The sequence below is a fragment of the Astatotilapia calliptera genome, chromosome 17 (genome assembly GCF_964374335.1).
Source record: "Astatotilapia calliptera chromosome 17, fAstCal68.1, whole genome shotgun sequence".
Taxonomy (NCBI): domain Eukaryota; kingdom Metazoa; phylum Chordata; class Actinopteri; order Cichliformes; family Cichlidae; genus Astatotilapia; species Astatotilapia calliptera.
The window spans coordinates 1,022,490-1,039,109 of record NC_137438.1 but is presented as its reverse complement, the minus strand read 5'-3'; the positions used below and the strand labels follow the sequence as shown (position 1 = coordinate 1,039,109).

The following is a 16,620-nucleotide window of genomic DNA, read 5'->3' as shown; positions in this document are numbered from 1 at the left end:
GGACCACAAATGGCACCTGTTCAGAGACGTGGTGCAGCTGTGAAATCTGTCTCTTTGTTATTATGCTCAGCGTCTATTAGTTTACATTTTGACTGCAGAATTGTGAGCTTTTTGTTATGCACAAAAACAACATTGTTTTCTTTTATTTATGGACCATGATTATTTAATAAATGCTGATAATTTATTTTTGAGTAATTTCTTCATGTACATCTACGCTGTATGTAAATAAAAGTGCCCGTGTGACATCTGGGACACAGTGTGACTAAGAACTCTCTTTTTGTTCTTAACTTATGGCTTTAAAAAAAAATATCGAGATATATATCTTATATCGCCATCCAGCTAAAAAATATCGAGATATGAATTTTGGGTCATATCGCCCAGCCCTAGTTGGTACTGTATGCTCTCCATCAACCAACCACCTCATAAAGAAACTGAACTTCCCCTGTCGCAGTTCTTTTAAACACGGTGGAGAAACTTCTTAAAAATTTGTAGCAAGTTCTCTGAAAATTGACACACACACACACACACACACACACACACACACACGTCATCAGTTTTTGTGACACATCTATAAGGAGGACGTGGGGCACGGTGGGCAATGAGGGTGTAAGAGCTTCATCAGGATTTCAATACTTTGGGAAACTTAATGGCAACAAGCACAGAGTAAAGACACGTTAATTAATAAAAGCAGATTCTTCATCACATCATTACATAGAGGAAATATGGTCCCGGCGAGCACGATGTAGATTCTGCTTCCGTGTTCTCCCCCTGAGCACGGCAACAGGAAACTTGACTCAATAGATGTGTGCTATTGCGCCTTATCTCCTGGCACCCACACCTCTGTCTTTACTCAGAAATGCATTAAATCCCTTTAATCATTTCATTTGTCTTTTCTCCCGCTGCAGTCTCCTATGTCACACTAACTTCCATGGCATTAATCACCTACACACACGTAACGGACATGACATCTGGTTACTTGGGCAACCAACAGCCAAGAAACAACTACGTGTCTCATAACCAAACAGGAACCAGACTACGAGACAGTGAAGGCAGACAGCTCTGTCGGGACAGCCCCCAGCACACTGCAGAGGTTATCAGGCACCCCTCATTTCTTTATATTTGACGTTTTAGTCCTTGGACTCTAACATTTTGCTTGTTTGTTACACCAGCTAACAATAACGCATGAATCATTCAACCAATAAAAAGACATTTAACTGAAAGCATGAACCAAGTGTTTGGTCTACATAAACTGGACTCGAGAGAACCAATGAAGACTTTCAGGCCTACAGCAGACAAACAGTATCTGAAAGTGATGGCCTTCAGAAACAAGAGGGCAAAGAAGGCTGACAGATTTCAGCTGATCCATACAGTGATCCCTGAAGACTCGGCAGAAACGCGTTCAACAGGAAAGAGTCTGTCAAGAAGCCATTCTCAAGGCACAGGCTGACCAAACGGCACCAGAACTGGACTGAAAACCAGATCATCAGAGTGACGAGTCCACGTCTGAAGTGTTCTGGTTCAAAGTGTTGTCAGTATGTATGAAGAGGTCACAGGGGGAGTTTCTGCAGCCATGTGTAAAACATGGCGGAGGCTCCGTCATGGTTCAGAGCTGTTTCAGCCAGTTTACTGTGACAAGTTGGGGCAAAGCATAACAGCTGACCTGCGCACAGCACCACCCTGACACATGGGTTCATTAGCACAGCTAGCCCTTCCCTACAACCATGTGCCAGCTCCTCCCTTCTCACAAAAAGATAATGAAACAAATGGATATTTTCCTGGAAGTGCACAGGTGCACGTCCCATTAGCTGAGCATCACAAACACAGACCCAGAATTGTCCTGCACATCTGAGTCTGTCACGTCTGACGGAAGAAGAGTGCGTTCATATCACAGCTGCAAGCTCCAACTTTAATGCACACAAATACATGATGTGAATTCAATTGATTAACCTAATTATTGGTCCAATATGTAGTTTCACTAAGCCACTCTGAGTCTATTATACAGAGTTTTATAAAAGCTCGTTCTCGTGACTTTTTCTGTGTCTGAAATTTTCACGGATTAATTCATTGATGTTTCACAAACACGTCCATCTACTGCATTATATAACATTTTAATTAAAAGAAGAGCAGGTCTGTTTTACAGGAAGACATGCAGTAAATGTTTCTTCAAAGCTACATGACATGATGTGACATTTCTATCATACTTCTAAGCCTGCTAACTGTTAACCACGAATGTACCTAAAGCATTACGTCAATAAGTTTCAGCGATGTTGTTCTGGGGGAGGAGAGAGCAGCCAGGCACAGACTGGGTGCGGCACGCGACCTCTAATCTGTATATTCAAACCAATCACAGGCCTCGTATGAGATTAGCACAAGCACAGTGGGTAACTGAGGGGCAGATTTGATCTGGAGTCCATGTTAATAGAGATGAGACTTAATCTTCTACCACTGGTCAAGTTTCAGTAGTTCTTACTGCAGGAAGAACAACAACAAATGACTGCACAAAGCACTAATAGCAGGACGTCTGCACAGTGCCAGCTTAATGTTGTTGCTTTCACAGATTTTATATTACGCACACATTTCACCAATGCTATTAGTTTCTTTTAAAAAATGTAGAAGATTAAAATGAGCATCATCCTCTTACATACATAGTGGTGTGGTTACCACAACAGGCAGCCAGCTGCACGCAGCCAGCACTGGTAATCCTAACAACCCCCATCTCATCTTTAAATCAGACGTGCTCCGGACACGCTGGAATCACCCCGCAGGGTTTGCAACGATTGCTCCCTTGAGCTCTGACGGGCTAACTGTGAGCGGCACTGACTCAGCCTTTGTCCTGTGAGGGGACAGCGAAATTCTCAAAATTCCAGGGAGACCATCAAAGCATGAGGAGGGAGGTATCCATAGCCCCACACACACACACACACACACACACACACACACACACACACACACACACACACACACACACACACACACGGGCCGTCGTCTCCCTCATGAATAACAAGCATTCAGAAAAGCAGACAGACTGCTGTATGCAGCACAAGGCAACACAGCGAGACCTACGGCCAATCAGAGTCACCGATTACAGTTAGGTTATTGCACGTTCTTCTACTGAACCACCATGAGAATAGCAACAGTACTAACTTGGCCAACTTAATCCACGTGTCATGTGTGCTGCATCCTGCACTCTATCCCAGCACCATCCTCACCTAAACTAGGGCTGCAATGACTCGTAGCCATAATTGATGATGTGGACGTGTCATATCTAAAACCATGTGTTAACAGTTATTGAAATAATCCTACACTAATCAAAGAAAAAATGGCAAATTGGTTGACTCGACTCGAGTCCCAGTGCGGACACACCTGAAGCTGAGCATGTATGACTCTCACAACACTCAGCATCACGGCAGCCATCACTGAAAACAGCAAGCAATAAAAATCACTCTATATTTATAATCAGTCAACTCGACCAAAACTGGGAAAACTTTCAATTGAGCCCAAATGCTGCCACTACTAACTCAGACTGTGGGTCACCATTATCGTTTCAAAGGTGGTCTTTCCCTGTGTGCTGGCAGCCTGTCCAGGTACTGCCCCCCTGCAGCAGCTCGGACAGAACAGGACAGGGGGGTTTTCAAATATCCACATTTTTACTAGTCGGCACGCCAAAACTGTTCTTCACAACCAGCAGACCACATGCGGGTAAACGTTGCCATGGTAATAAAGCAATCACTCAGAGACAGCCACAAACAGGCAGGCCATCAAAAGTTGCATGCACACACACACAAACGCACACAAAGCTGCAGTTCACCACAACCACGGCTGTGACCCAGCGTCACTCTGTCCCCCCTATGAAAGGCAGATTGTGTGGGCTATTTCTGGAGGGCCTGAAAGGCTGCTGCTCTGGAGCGATGGAGGAAGTGGTTGCCCACAGGCAGGCACTGCTGGCAGCGTCACACACACTCCTCTATCCTCCCCAAGCCCCCTCGCTTCATCTCACTTGCAATATGAAATGTTTTTATTTGCCCCTGAGCCTTATGAAGCATCACGTAAATCTGTCCTTGCATTTGCTCACTCAGTTCTGAACGCGCCTGTAAGCACCACAGAGTTACAGCTTCGATACTCCAACCATTCAAACTGGCAAGGTCACAAGATATGTTCGTACCAGATGATGCCAGCACATACATGTTCCTATATTTCTACAAGAACGTGGGTACAGAAGTTGTGCGTTCTTATTTGATTGTTATAGAAAATATTTTAAATAAAAACACGACAAAGACTGATGCGTGTGAGATATGGTATCAAGTCTTCTGAAATGTTATTGGTACCAACACCAAAGCTTTCTGTATAACTTTATAACACACCACCTTTAGGATGTAAAATCTCACAAGTAATACTTTTAGACATTTGTGTTGGACTTCATCATTATTAGAGTGAGTTTTGAGTAATGGCCAAACCGCTTTGTGGTGGGGTCACACCAACTTCTAATCAGGTGAACACTTGTGCCAAATTTGAAGAAATTTCCCAAGACAACGTAAAGGCAAGCAGGTGGACAGATGATAACATCGTGCAGATTAAGTCAAGTCAAGTCAAGTCAAGTTTATTTATAGAGCACATTTAAAAACAACCAAGGCTGACCAAAGTGCTGTACAGTAAATACAGATAAAAATACAATAGAACACAATTTCGTAATAACACCTCGCTGATAAAAATAAAATAAAAATATATAAAACAAATAAATTAAACCTTTCTAAAAGCCAATGAAAAGAGGTGAGTTTTAAGAGCGGTTTTAAAAGTTTCTAGGCTTTTGGAGAGTCTGACGTGAGGAGGTAAACTGTTCCACAGTCTGGGTGCAGCCACAGCAAACGCCCTCTCTCCCTTTGTCTTTAATTTATACCTGGGAACATCTAAAAGCATCAGGTCGGCTGACCTCAAAGATCTCCTGGGGCGATAAGTACTAAGGAGTTCTGACAGGTAAGAAGGTGCAGTGCCATTTAAAACCTTAAAAGCCAGCAATAAGATTTTAAAATCAATCCTAAAAGCAACTGGGAGCCAGTGGAGAGAGCAGAGAACCGGAGTGATGTGGTCTCTTTTTTTTGAACCGGTCAACAGGCGAGCGGCAGCGTTCTGCACCAGTTGAAGGCGATGTAGACAGGAACGATCTAGGCCAGCATAGAGGGAATTGCAGTAGTCTAGCCGTGAAGTAATAAAAGCATGGACCACTCTTTCTAGATCGTTCCCGCAAAGGTAAGACTTGACTTTGGCTAAAATCCGCAAATGATTAAGAGAGGGTATCACAGGTAAAACCTACTATTATCCTAGATACGGTGGCTGCTGTAGGACAAATAACTCTGGCTGCTGTTCATCTGTAGTGAGTAGAGCCTGTTGTCCACAGCTGTCAACATGTTTTTACTCTGGAGGAGGCTGTAAAACTGTGACAGGAGTGCGAGACGAGTCGATAAATCAGCGCGAGTCCCTTCTGACTGCTGGCAGCCATACTGAGGTGAACTGTTGAGCATATTCTCCACTTTCTGTCTGGTTTTGCCACCGTTAGCAGTTTACTGGCATCCGTAAAACTTTCTTTGAAGTCGAATACTGCTTGGCACTTTGCAAATAAGCTCATCCAATGTGAGAATGCAACCAGAGAGCAGGTGTGGATTTTAGAACACACGAGACCAAGACTGTTAACTTGTAACCAACTGTTGCCGCTGTTAAGCCGGCTCGCTAGCTGTCGGTAGACGGGAAGGTCACATGTCTAATGTTCATGCACATTTTCCTGTGTTGGAGGCCTGACTTTTGATCTGATGATGATGCTTGAGATGAGGAGGAAGACTATGACGTTTTGTTGGTTTTTGCTTCTTTGGTGAAGGAGACGCCTGATCACATGTTGAATGTGAAATTTGCTTTCACAGCACAAGAACGTGTTCTGTTCTCGTCCGTCTTTAGCTCCACCCACCACACGAGGAGGTGGAACGGTGACATCTATCTCAGCCGCCGTATTTACGATGCTGGGACAATGTGGTGCCTTCCACAAACCGCTGCTCACTTCTATTTATCTTTAATGTACCAACTCTAAGTTTATAACAATACATCAGGTTGTTCCAAGATGTAGTAAATGTATATTTATGCGTACAATATTCATTTTTCTGTCAAATAACCTAAAAAACAACTGACCGCAGCTTTAAATGCTTTGCAGACATTCATATAAAAATCAGATATGACTGCTGAGTGATTTGTAAAATACATCCTGATTGTGTGTGTACAGTGTAAATGCTCTATCAAAAATCTGCAACTTCACATCGAGTATCATCGCACGGTCCAACCCTAACACGTCTCGGAGACACGCTGTATGCACGCGGTGTGTGAAGAGGAAGTGATCCGAGCTCTGTCACAGCTCTGCTGCCAATGAGATTCACAAGCTTCAGCACTGAAACCAAACACACTTTTGTTCTTTCTTTACAGAAATTGTTTTCTACGTGGAATCACATACTGGAAATAGTTTCACAATTACGCTCTAAATCACTTACGTGAAGTTCATCGTTGCTACAGCTAAATAATGCTTCAGTCTCAGTCATTCGTTCAAGTCTGAGCCGTGGCAACAAAAGTGGTGCCAGAGGTGAAACATGGAACTTTAAACCCAATCTCCACCACAATCACTGCTACAAATCTGTCCGGTCAAGAGTCACAGCACACTGATTGATGCCACTGACGTCCTGTTAGCAGTGTCACAACTTCACTACGACAGCCACACCATGACACACACAAGCCCGATTCATGCTCGGTCATCCCCTCTGTGCCCCTCTCCGTGTCCTCCTTACTTGACTGCAAGCTGTGGAGATGTTTTTGTGTGTAAAAGGAGGCGGGCTACCAGAGCTGTCACTGCAGCCTCAAAACAGCCATCCTACATTCTGTTTAGGGCCGCCACAATGACCAACACCCTCAAACGGAGCGCCAGAGGCACACAGACCAACTACAATAGAGCCTGTGTGTTTGTGAGTCTTGAATGAGACCAACTCGCAGAGCCTCAGACCAAACACGCCTCTTTCCTGGTTTTCAGACACGCACTGGGGGACAATATGGATTCTCACTCTAAACATAAGTCTCCCTCTGGACTTCTTCGCCTGAACTTCCTGTTTGGGCCTCAGACTGTGAATCCAATTGGTCGCCAACTCGGCACACCGCTGTCAAAACACTGTGACATGCTGAGTTTTTCAAGAGACCCTCTCTAGGGCCACCACACCTCGGGGCAACTGCGAACTCTTCCCAAGCCGCAGGCAGCCATCTTGGCTCTAAGTAGGGCTCCACAGATTGTCTAAGGCGGCATCTTAGCAGAGCAGAACAGTTCCCGGATAAACAAAGGTTCAAGGTTTTCCCTCTGGGTTCGCATCCGTTTAAAAGTCAGCAAAGAGACACAAAAAATCTGACAGATGGACGTCGTGTTTGTAAACACCCACATGGTTCCTCTAAGAGGCAGATGAGCAGCGATGATGTCAGCCCCGACAGCCTGTCAGTGCCCACGCTTGCAAAACATTCCACTAACTGAGTGACAAGCAGCAACCACCCAACTAACATAAGCACACACACACGTAGACAGGATGCATGAAATATTTAGACACAGGAGGAAACGCCACTGTACTGCAGAATTCCTGGTATTCTTATACTCGAGGACCTTTCATTGTTGATGCGAAGCCAAGTGTTTTCTTTACAGTCAGTTAGTGCCAGCACACTGTAGCTGCAGCATTGGAAGAAAGCAAAGTAATCCTGCATAAACACATGTAAAGTCAGAACTCTCCAAATAAACAATAATGGAAGCTTTGCATTTGGAACCAGAAGAAACTAGAAGAAGATGGACCCACCAAGCACGTGGATGAAGGCAAAAACCGTCCTTGTTGCAAATGGGGACGTTCACCACAACAACAACGCCTTCAGCCTCTAGAAAGGCAACGTTAGTGTAGCCACACCAAAAATCATCATCACCCTCAAAGTGTTTGGCTTTTATGAGGCACGGAGCGTTTGATCCATTAAGCCACCGTGGCTTTAATGTCTGCTTCCCAGATGCTTTTTACTGGCATGTTCTGCTCTGCAATGCATTCAAGCACTGTAGCACAGGAAGGGGAGTTTCTGCAGCGCTTGCAGCGTCCACGTTATAACATCCTGTATTCCCCCCTTCTGAAAGAAACATACAAGACGCAATAAATGCATTCATGTGTCAGAAAAGGGGATGTAGGCCACCCCAGCATCACGATAAAAGCCAGTCCAGAGCCTGCTTTTAGCCACGAGGGCCTCGTCATGTTACAAATTTGCCTCTTCTGAATAAATCATAAGCAAAAGAAAAAAATCACTCTAAATAAAAGACAACCGCGTTACAAGTTGCATGCTTCCGTTGGATAGGCGAGCTGAATATTTCATGATTAAACGGGCCATTATACGGCACAGATCTAGGCCAAGGCTCAGGCTGAAGGGAGGGGGGCTCGGATAACGGTCCAAACCCCGTCCCAGCAACGCGAGGGAACACAGCTCCGGTCCGAGGGGGCTCAAGAGGGGGGCAAAGCCATCTAGGTTAATCCAGACAAAACACACACAAAGAAAACAATAAGCAACTGCGGCAGGAAGAAGCATCGATTTGTACTTTTAAAGTGATTTGATCAAGTCCAGGTGGACGTCAACGCAGCGTGGCTATTCAGGACCCTGCAGCCACAACAACACTGACTAATCGCTGTCACATCCTGTGTTAAGCTACCCCTGAAACAAGTCATTTTCCCAAAACGCCACTTCTAAGGCTTGCAAATGAGAGAGAACGGGCAAGATGCGGGTGAATAAATCCGTCTCAGGTCTCACCGACCAAACTGAAAGCCCCTCAAAGCTAGTCCTTCTAACGTTAGCTCTTAGCAAATGAAGTTAGCCCAAGTTTTCTGTCACCGGAGTGAGGCAGCTCGGTTTCCTAAGCTAAAACGCCATTGGAAGTTGGCGGTTGTAATGGAGTTCTCCAAGCAGCTTCTCCTACAGTCACAAATGTGACACACCGGCTGACAGCCTCGCATTCAACTACACTAATCCCGTGAGGCCTGCGCGCCCCGGTCTAAAGTTGAGGCTAGCAGCCAAATGACAGCGCCCAAGTCGGTTAGTTGTGAACGGGGGCCTGGCCCGTCCCCGCCTCCCTCCCCTCCTCCTGTTTGCCCACAGCCGTTAAAGCTAGCAGGGCTGGCTAACTCAAACACCCACCTCGCTTCTCTAGGTCGTAACCGACCACAACAAAGTAGTCGGCGAGCCTGGCCATCTTGGAGGCTCACGGCGACAGGCCTTTAGCGCTAAATCCTCTGCTCTTTGTGCCGTCAATAGTCCATTCACATCCTGCCGGCGACAGACACATCACGGGCGACAGTAGCATCCTTCCAGCTGCACCCCGCCGCCATACTGTCAGTCTGCCTTGCCCTGACAGCGGAGAGCCGCGAGTCTGCGCACTGAGAGACTTCCAGGGAGGGGCTGCTCGACAGGAATGTCCCATGTGGGGAGCCAAACCAGCTCAGGGGCCAACAGTCTGACCAAAACCTATAATAAACTCAAAGAAGTTTCGACAGTGCCGGCGCTAAAGGGGTGAAAGGTGGCGACGGATTTTCAGTGCCCGGAAAGAAAGAGGACCCACAGAAATGTAGTGGAGCTGCCTTTCCTGAAGCGAACAGCCAAACGCAGTCCTCCTTAAGCGAAGCCCAAGCATTTCAACTAAGACGCAGATTCACCACAGAAGCTAGGAAGAGTGGTTCTTTTTAAAAGATGATTTATTTATTTATTTTTAGCTGAGTGTTTTTATGTTCACTGGATGTTTGAATCAGAGGGGCACACTCTGAGATAAAGCGTCATATTAATACAAAAAATACAGTTTTTATTGATTAGTCAGTAATGAAAACAATTGTTTTAAGTGAGTGAGGTCCACTTCTGCTGCGACAAAGTAAACACATGATTACTGTGGCAGATTGTTTTTCATCCTCCATCTTCAGATCCCAACATCACAGGTGCAGACTACTGGAGCACCTCAAACTGTTCCTTTGCTTGACCGTGCAGACACTACAGAGATGTCGTATGCAAAGATTAGGTTAGAGCAAACATAATGACGCGTGTGATGAACACACACGTTTGAAATGAAAAGCAGGCACCCTCGTTTTGAAAATGATCGGCCTGAATGATGATCTTCCAGACCTATTGCCTTCTTTCTCAAAATTTCCTGTTTGTGTTTCGTCTGAATTGTCGTCAGTCATGGAGAAAAAGAGGAAATTTCAACTTAAAAAGACAGTAGCTTTGTCTGTTTTACTCATGTTTCATCATGCTGAAAATTAACCCTTAAAGTAATGACAAGAGGCTGGAGCTCGTCTCCAAATCGATTTCTGTGAATCATTCCAGGGACCCCCATTTGTTCTCCTGTGTTATGGATGCAACAGCAAGTAACACCTGGATGGGTTTGTTCTACAACATTTCCCCCACATCAGTCTGAACTGCTGCGACTTCCTCTTTTCTGGCTCGCTCTCACCTCCAGCGAGTCCGGAACGCAGCAGCGAGGCTTCTTAGTGGTTTAAGCAGATAGCATGACATCACCACAGCCTGGGCCTCCTTCCATTTGTGCAGTGTTTGTTTTACAGCACTCATTTTTAAAGCGCTTTCAGTCTGTCACTTTTCCTCCAAATAACATTTTATGATGGGGAACACATTCATAGCCTCACCTGGCAGGATGATATTCCCAAACTGTAAAAACTGCTCAGTTATCATGACGAAAATCATCATTCACACTGGCTCCAAGTTCCTCAGTGGTGCCCGCAATCCCAGATGACCCAGCACATCCTCAGAGGCCCCGTGTTCAGGCCCCGATGGCTCGGGAGGGATCTAAATAACACCAGACAGTCGGTTTCACAGTCATTGCTATTGGCGTACTACTTTTACTGACTTTTCCATTTTTTCATTGTGTTTCAGTCTTCTTTTAACTTGATCTGAAATAAACTTTAACGTTTGGGGGTTTCTTTGTTTTACATGAGTACTCTGCTTCTGGCTGTACAAAGCCAATGTTTAATATGCAAACATTTAATGTTTTGTTCCAATAATACATTTAGCACATAGCTCCACTTTAAGTAGGTTGAGAATTCATATTCCAAAGGAATGTCATGGGAACCATTTAGCGGCACAGATTAGGCCCAAATTACCATTCAGTCCTTAATTATCTGCTCCGTGTGAGCAGAGGTCCACACCCTCAGCCTCGGTGCCAAACCATACAAAGATACTGTCAGATTTGCCAAAATGTTTGTGTAGCCAAAACATTCCCCCAACTCCACCGTCTCTCATCACGGCTCCACCACACTGATCGAGGCTCCAGACTGCAGTGTCAGTTTCTATGATGCAGTAGTGTGTAAGGAAGGCCTAATAGCCCACATCCGTGTGGCCTGTCCTTGCTGTCAGCACTGTAACAGCCTTGAGAGACTCCCAGCACTTCCTGTGCTTTCACCTTTGACCTAATGCTCCTATCGCTCTCTGGTTGCAAGCTATCGTGTTCATGGGATGTCATGTTTTTTTGTGAAGAGCGTTGTTTTCCCAAAACTCTGTAAAAACTTGGCTCTTCTCCTTTCTCAGAGTTATCTGTGACCCGGGACTGGGCACGATGACAACAGGCCTCCTCTTTGATAAGAATGGCTTTTGACAACCAAACCTATGTTAAGAGAAGATAACATGTAACTAAGGTCACTGCTCTGGTACTAATTCTTGCTGCTGATATTAATTCTGTTCTAACTTTGAAGCATGCTTGGTAGGTTGCCCGAGAGCAGCGGCGCAGTGCTTACAAAGATGGGAGGACAAGAGCAGCGCCATCGCTCTAACCCTTCAGATTAAGCAATGCACATCACTGAAACAAGCGTGAACTCTGCAAATGTCCGAATTATTAGTTACTAGTACTATGGCCTTTGACTTTAAATGAACATGCTCTGTGCTCTTAGCTGGAAATGCTCTTCCTCTTTCGTTATCAAGACGCTGAAGCTATATACAGCAGGTTAGATTAGCAAAAGTGCATAAAGATAATCAACCTGTTACTGAGCTGAACGGAGTTGCATTGGCACTCGTGGCACTTGAACATCAGTCAGGCTGAATCCTTATTTCAGCGAGACTGTTCCAACCCACCCTCTGACAGCGTGACGTCATATTCAAAAAGAGTCCAGACCGATGCACTATGACCTTTGTTGCACTGTGAACATATGAAAGAGCCCAACATGAGCCGGGTTTTTTGGTCTCCTTGGTTACCAGATGCTAACAAAACCAGAAGAGGAGCTACCATGCAGTGATGGGTATCTCCCTTACATCATTTTCATGCGGTTTTGGCGCCTTTATCAATTGAATTTAGGCCTGAAGTGACTTGAATGTCATTGCATTCTATTTATTTGACATTTAATGCAACATCTTAATATATTTGTGTGTAAAAATAAAGAATCTGGATTTGCATGAATTAAATGAAATCATATAAGTCAAGCCAGATTTGTGCATCGTGACTTGGTAGTTGTTTTTCTTTCAGCATACATAAGATGGCCCTGTGCAAGTAAAGATTACACATCACAGCTTTACTCATTTACTATATTCAGCTACCATCTCTCTCTTTGTGTGCACATTTTATTTCTAGGAATAAAGAAGAAGTGAGGCGACATGCCTGTCCTATCACTGATCCTCTTCACACATGCAGCCCAATTAGAGCGCAAAGCAGGTCTGTGCAGGATGCAACAATCATGTGACTTCCTGTAGACTAACCAACAGACAGGAAGTGGTTTGAAGGCCTCATGCACATCATTGCTCTTCACAGGGCTATTCCAGCAGCTGACTTCCCCTCAGCTTAGGTGAAGCATAGCATATGAAAATGCTTCGCTGAGCAGGTGCTGAACCCCTTAGCTGATTTCTAATGAGAGATGTTTTAATATGATATGCTGTTAAACCAGCAAACACACACACACACACACACACACACAGTCTCATGTCTGTCACTGAGGTAATTTGAGCTCTGCATACACAAAGGTAATGTGGCCAAATATTGTATGTACACCAAACTGCTGTTTGCTGAGTTGTAACTGAGTGTTTGTACCCATAACACCGAGGATGAACGACTATAAACAGGAAAAATATTCCATGCATTTACTACAGTAAGCATTAAATGGACGGGATCTTGTACAGTGCTCGTGTTCTCTCTGCATGAGCACTCAAAGCCTTTTCTGCAACATGCCTCATTCACCCACTCACACCCTTTCATACAAACACTCTTTCTGTTTTTCTCCTCAGGTGTGTCCTGCGAATCATTCCAGGGAAATCCAGGTTGTGAGGGGCCAGTCCACTTTTTATTTGATAATCTGGGACTTTGACTCAACAGATGAAAAGCAAACAAACAAAAAAAGATCATAACTGAATAATTAGAGACTTGGATACACACATCCTAAACACTAAACTCCAGAGATCTTACAGAGGGCCATGAAAGTGACTCGTCATGAAACCCGCTCTGTAACTGTCCAATAATTCTCATTTTTCTGAACTCAGTAAAGTGTCGTGTCAGAATATAGTTTATTCACAAATATGTCTTAAATGAATACATCCTTACTCTTTAAGGTTGCTACTTTTTAAGCAACCACATGTATCAGATGAGATGGGCCTAGGGTTGCCAACTCCCTGAAAAATAAATAAGGGACACCTCGTGGCCAGGGCCGGGCGACCCAGTTGTCTTCACCCTTCCCAGTGTGGTGAATTTTTTTTAGCTCTTTTTGTGTGTGAAATTTTTTTTTTAACCATTTGACTTGAAGTTGATTTAAGTAGATGCATATTCTTTGTGATATGAACACACGGGAAACAAATGATCATTTATCCATTTATTTTTAACACAAAATGACAACGTTAACACAAAGAACTCTGTCCTGCTTAACCTAAAATTATATAAATTAATAGAAAACAATAGAAAGAAAAACATTCTTGTAACAGTGCACATTTAGTGCAATTAGAAAAGTGCAAAAAAAGTCTGTGGAACACCTGCAAACACAACATTTGTGCCTCAAAGGCCTCGACTGCAGCTGAAAGTTGAAGTAAAAAACAACAACAAACTCATGAACTCAAGCTCAATGCTACATTAGGTGGAAACAGACTACTTCTTCCATTTGTGTTTTTTTGAGCTCTTGCTGCAGTTAGGAGTTGTTTGTCGTTCAGGATTGCAGAGTAAAACTCTGAGCAAGACATATCATAATTTAGACTGACAATGAGCTCACTTCTAATTAATTCAGTAGAACATTTGTTCCGCACATCAGTCCACTTATTCTTCATAAGAGAGAAAATCCTCTCCTCAAACCCAGTGGAAGATGGGATGCTGAGGATACAACAGCCTGCATATTGGGGAGGTCAGCTGCCTGAAGAGTTTCCATCCACTTCTCTGCTGTTCCCTTGGACTGCCACTTTTCCTTCTCCTGGTGTTCTTTGGTGAGGTGCTTCAGAAGGCTGGTTGCAGTGACACACTCTTCATAAAGCTCAGCCATAGAGATGTTTAACCTGCCAATAGAGATGAGAAGTTGACCTAAATCCTAAGTGGTACAAAGAACATTTACAGTGGTAAATAAATGGAAAAAATGTATTGTATATGTTTATAACGTTGTATAGCATTTAAACAATACAATAAGTATAGTTTATGTATTATGTATTTATCCATCCTTATATTAAGTATATGAACTCCTTGAATTTGTAAAATAGTGTATAAAAGATTGCATGCGTGTGTATATACACTACAAACAAAGTTAATGATTATGGTTTTATTTATATATGTTATCTATCAATTGATTTGTTTATTTTTAACCATCAATACTATTAAAACATGGTTTATCATTTCACTGCTAAATGTTTTATTCTTACCTGCCAGCCAGGTGAAGCCGTTCAATGATCTTCTCCATGTCATCAAAGGAAATCTTCCCAGATGCTAGAGAGACGGGCTGCAGGTGGAAAAGCCAGTTTTCTTCTGAAAAGTCAAACCGCTTCCAGACATAACTGATGGCAGTGTCTAGGAAGGCTGTAAACTCCTGCCTGGCACCATCAGCATCAGATGGCGAGAGACGCTGGAGCTTTTGTCTTGTTAGGTACCCGTAGAACCCATCATCTCTTCTCTGAAGAAGTCTTTTCAGGAAACACTCCATGATGGAATAGAGGTCAACAGACGTGGTTACATTCTTCTCCAGTTTTTTCACCACTTCTTCAAACAGACACATGACATTATTACAGAAGAGGAGGTAGACTTCCACAATGTCTGCCTCTCCCTCAACTCCAGCAGCATCTTCTGTCAACTTCAGCAATTCCTTCAGGCGCCTTGGACATTCCTCACCAATGCTGATGAGATATGACTATGGTCATGTATATGTATGTTTTCAATATAATGTGTATTCTTTATATATATTCAATTCAGTAATACTTTATTAATCCCAGAGGGAAATTAGGTGTTGTTGCAGCTCAGACTAATCAAGTCTTCAAAGAGTTGTTGAAGACCACAATCACTGTGGGAAGGAAGAATCTCTGCCTTGCCTTGAAACTGAAGTCTCTTCTGTGTCAACTTATTCGGGCTTTGTGGCTTCAGCTGAGGTATTATTTCAGCTTTTCTGAAGCTAATCAGCTGCTCCTGTTTGTAAACCCGCTTGTTCCCATGATTACGCATCATAACTCATCATCATTATTCATCTATGTATTACTTTTATGTATTAGTCATCTATTTGTTGTAATCATCTATCCTTGCAGTTGTTTATTACACAAAATAAATTATATTATCACACTTCTGGCCACATAGCGCTGATATTCACTGCACATGCCCATATTAATCTTAACCAGAGGGTTTAAAAACAACAACAACAATGTTTAAGATAAGATAAGATAAGATAAGATAAAACTTTATTAATCCCTCGGGTGGGTTCCTCTGGGAAATTCAACTTCCAAAAAAAGCACAGCAACGACCAAAGTTACAGTTACAGAATTGTTATATATATATATATATATATATATATATATACACACACACACACACACACACACACACACACACACACACACACACACACACACACACACACACAAATATAAATAAAATATACAAAGGGGATAGATAGAATAAATAGGAATAAAAAATAAAGGAAAGGACAAAGGAGTTTTTAAGTCTGTTAGTTCTTGTCTTGGGGAGAAGCAACCTGTCACTGAACAGACTCTTCTGGTTGTTTATGGCCGTGTGCAGAGGATGCCTGGCATTGTTCATAATGTCCATCAGTTTCTTTAATGTCCTTTTCTCTGCCACTGTCACCAGAGTGTCCAGCTTCATGCCGACCACAGAGCTAGCCCTCCTGATCAGTTTCTCCAGCCTGGATGAGTCCCTCTTTGCTGTGCTGCTCCCCCAGCACACCACAGCATAGAAAAGTACTCCAGCAACCACCGACTGGTAAAACATCCTCAGGCGCTTCCTGCAGATGTTAAAAGACCTCAGCCTCCTGAGGAAGTACAGTCGGCTTTGGGCTTTTTTTATACAGGTGCTCTGTGTTGCATGACCAGTCCAGTTTATTGTCCACCCACAGCCCGAGGTACTTGTACTTGTTGACCACCTCCACCTCCTCC

General features: G+C 43.7%; 2 protein-coding genes across 6 annotated transcripts in view; both read right to left on the bottom strand.

Moving 5' to 3' along the window:
* sbf1 (SET binding factor 1) overlaps positions 1 to 9,542 on the bottom strand; it is a 54,158-nt gene extending 44,616 nt beyond the window's left edge. For 2 of the 5 annotated variants that reach the window (XM_026148105.2, XM_026148106.2), the window contains exon 1: positions 9,220 to 9,542. In XM_026148105.2, the coding sequence (XP_026003890.2) occupies positions 9,220 to 9,274 (55 nt within the window). In that variant the 5' untranslated portion in view covers positions 9,275 to 9,542. The remainder of the gene's footprint in view (positions 1 to 9,219) is intronic. The other 3 variants (XM_026148107.2, XM_026148109.2, XM_026148108.2) reach the window with 2 other exon arrangements.
* Positions 9,543 to 13,787: 4,245 nt separating this feature from the next.
* Positions 13,788 to 15,826, bottom strand: LOC145421630 (uncharacterized). Its single transcript, XM_080292192.1, has 2 exons — positions 14,890 to 15,826; positions 13,788 to 14,532 (listed from the first exon to the last, which is right to left on the bottom strand). Exons 1-2 carry the CDS (start codon positions 15,237 to 15,239, stop codon positions 14,307 to 14,309), a joined length of 576 nt encoding a protein of 191 aa, XP_080148318.1. The 5' UTR covers positions 15,240 to 15,826; the 3' UTR covers positions 13,788 to 14,306.
* Positions 15,827 to 16,620: the final 794 nt, after the last annotated feature.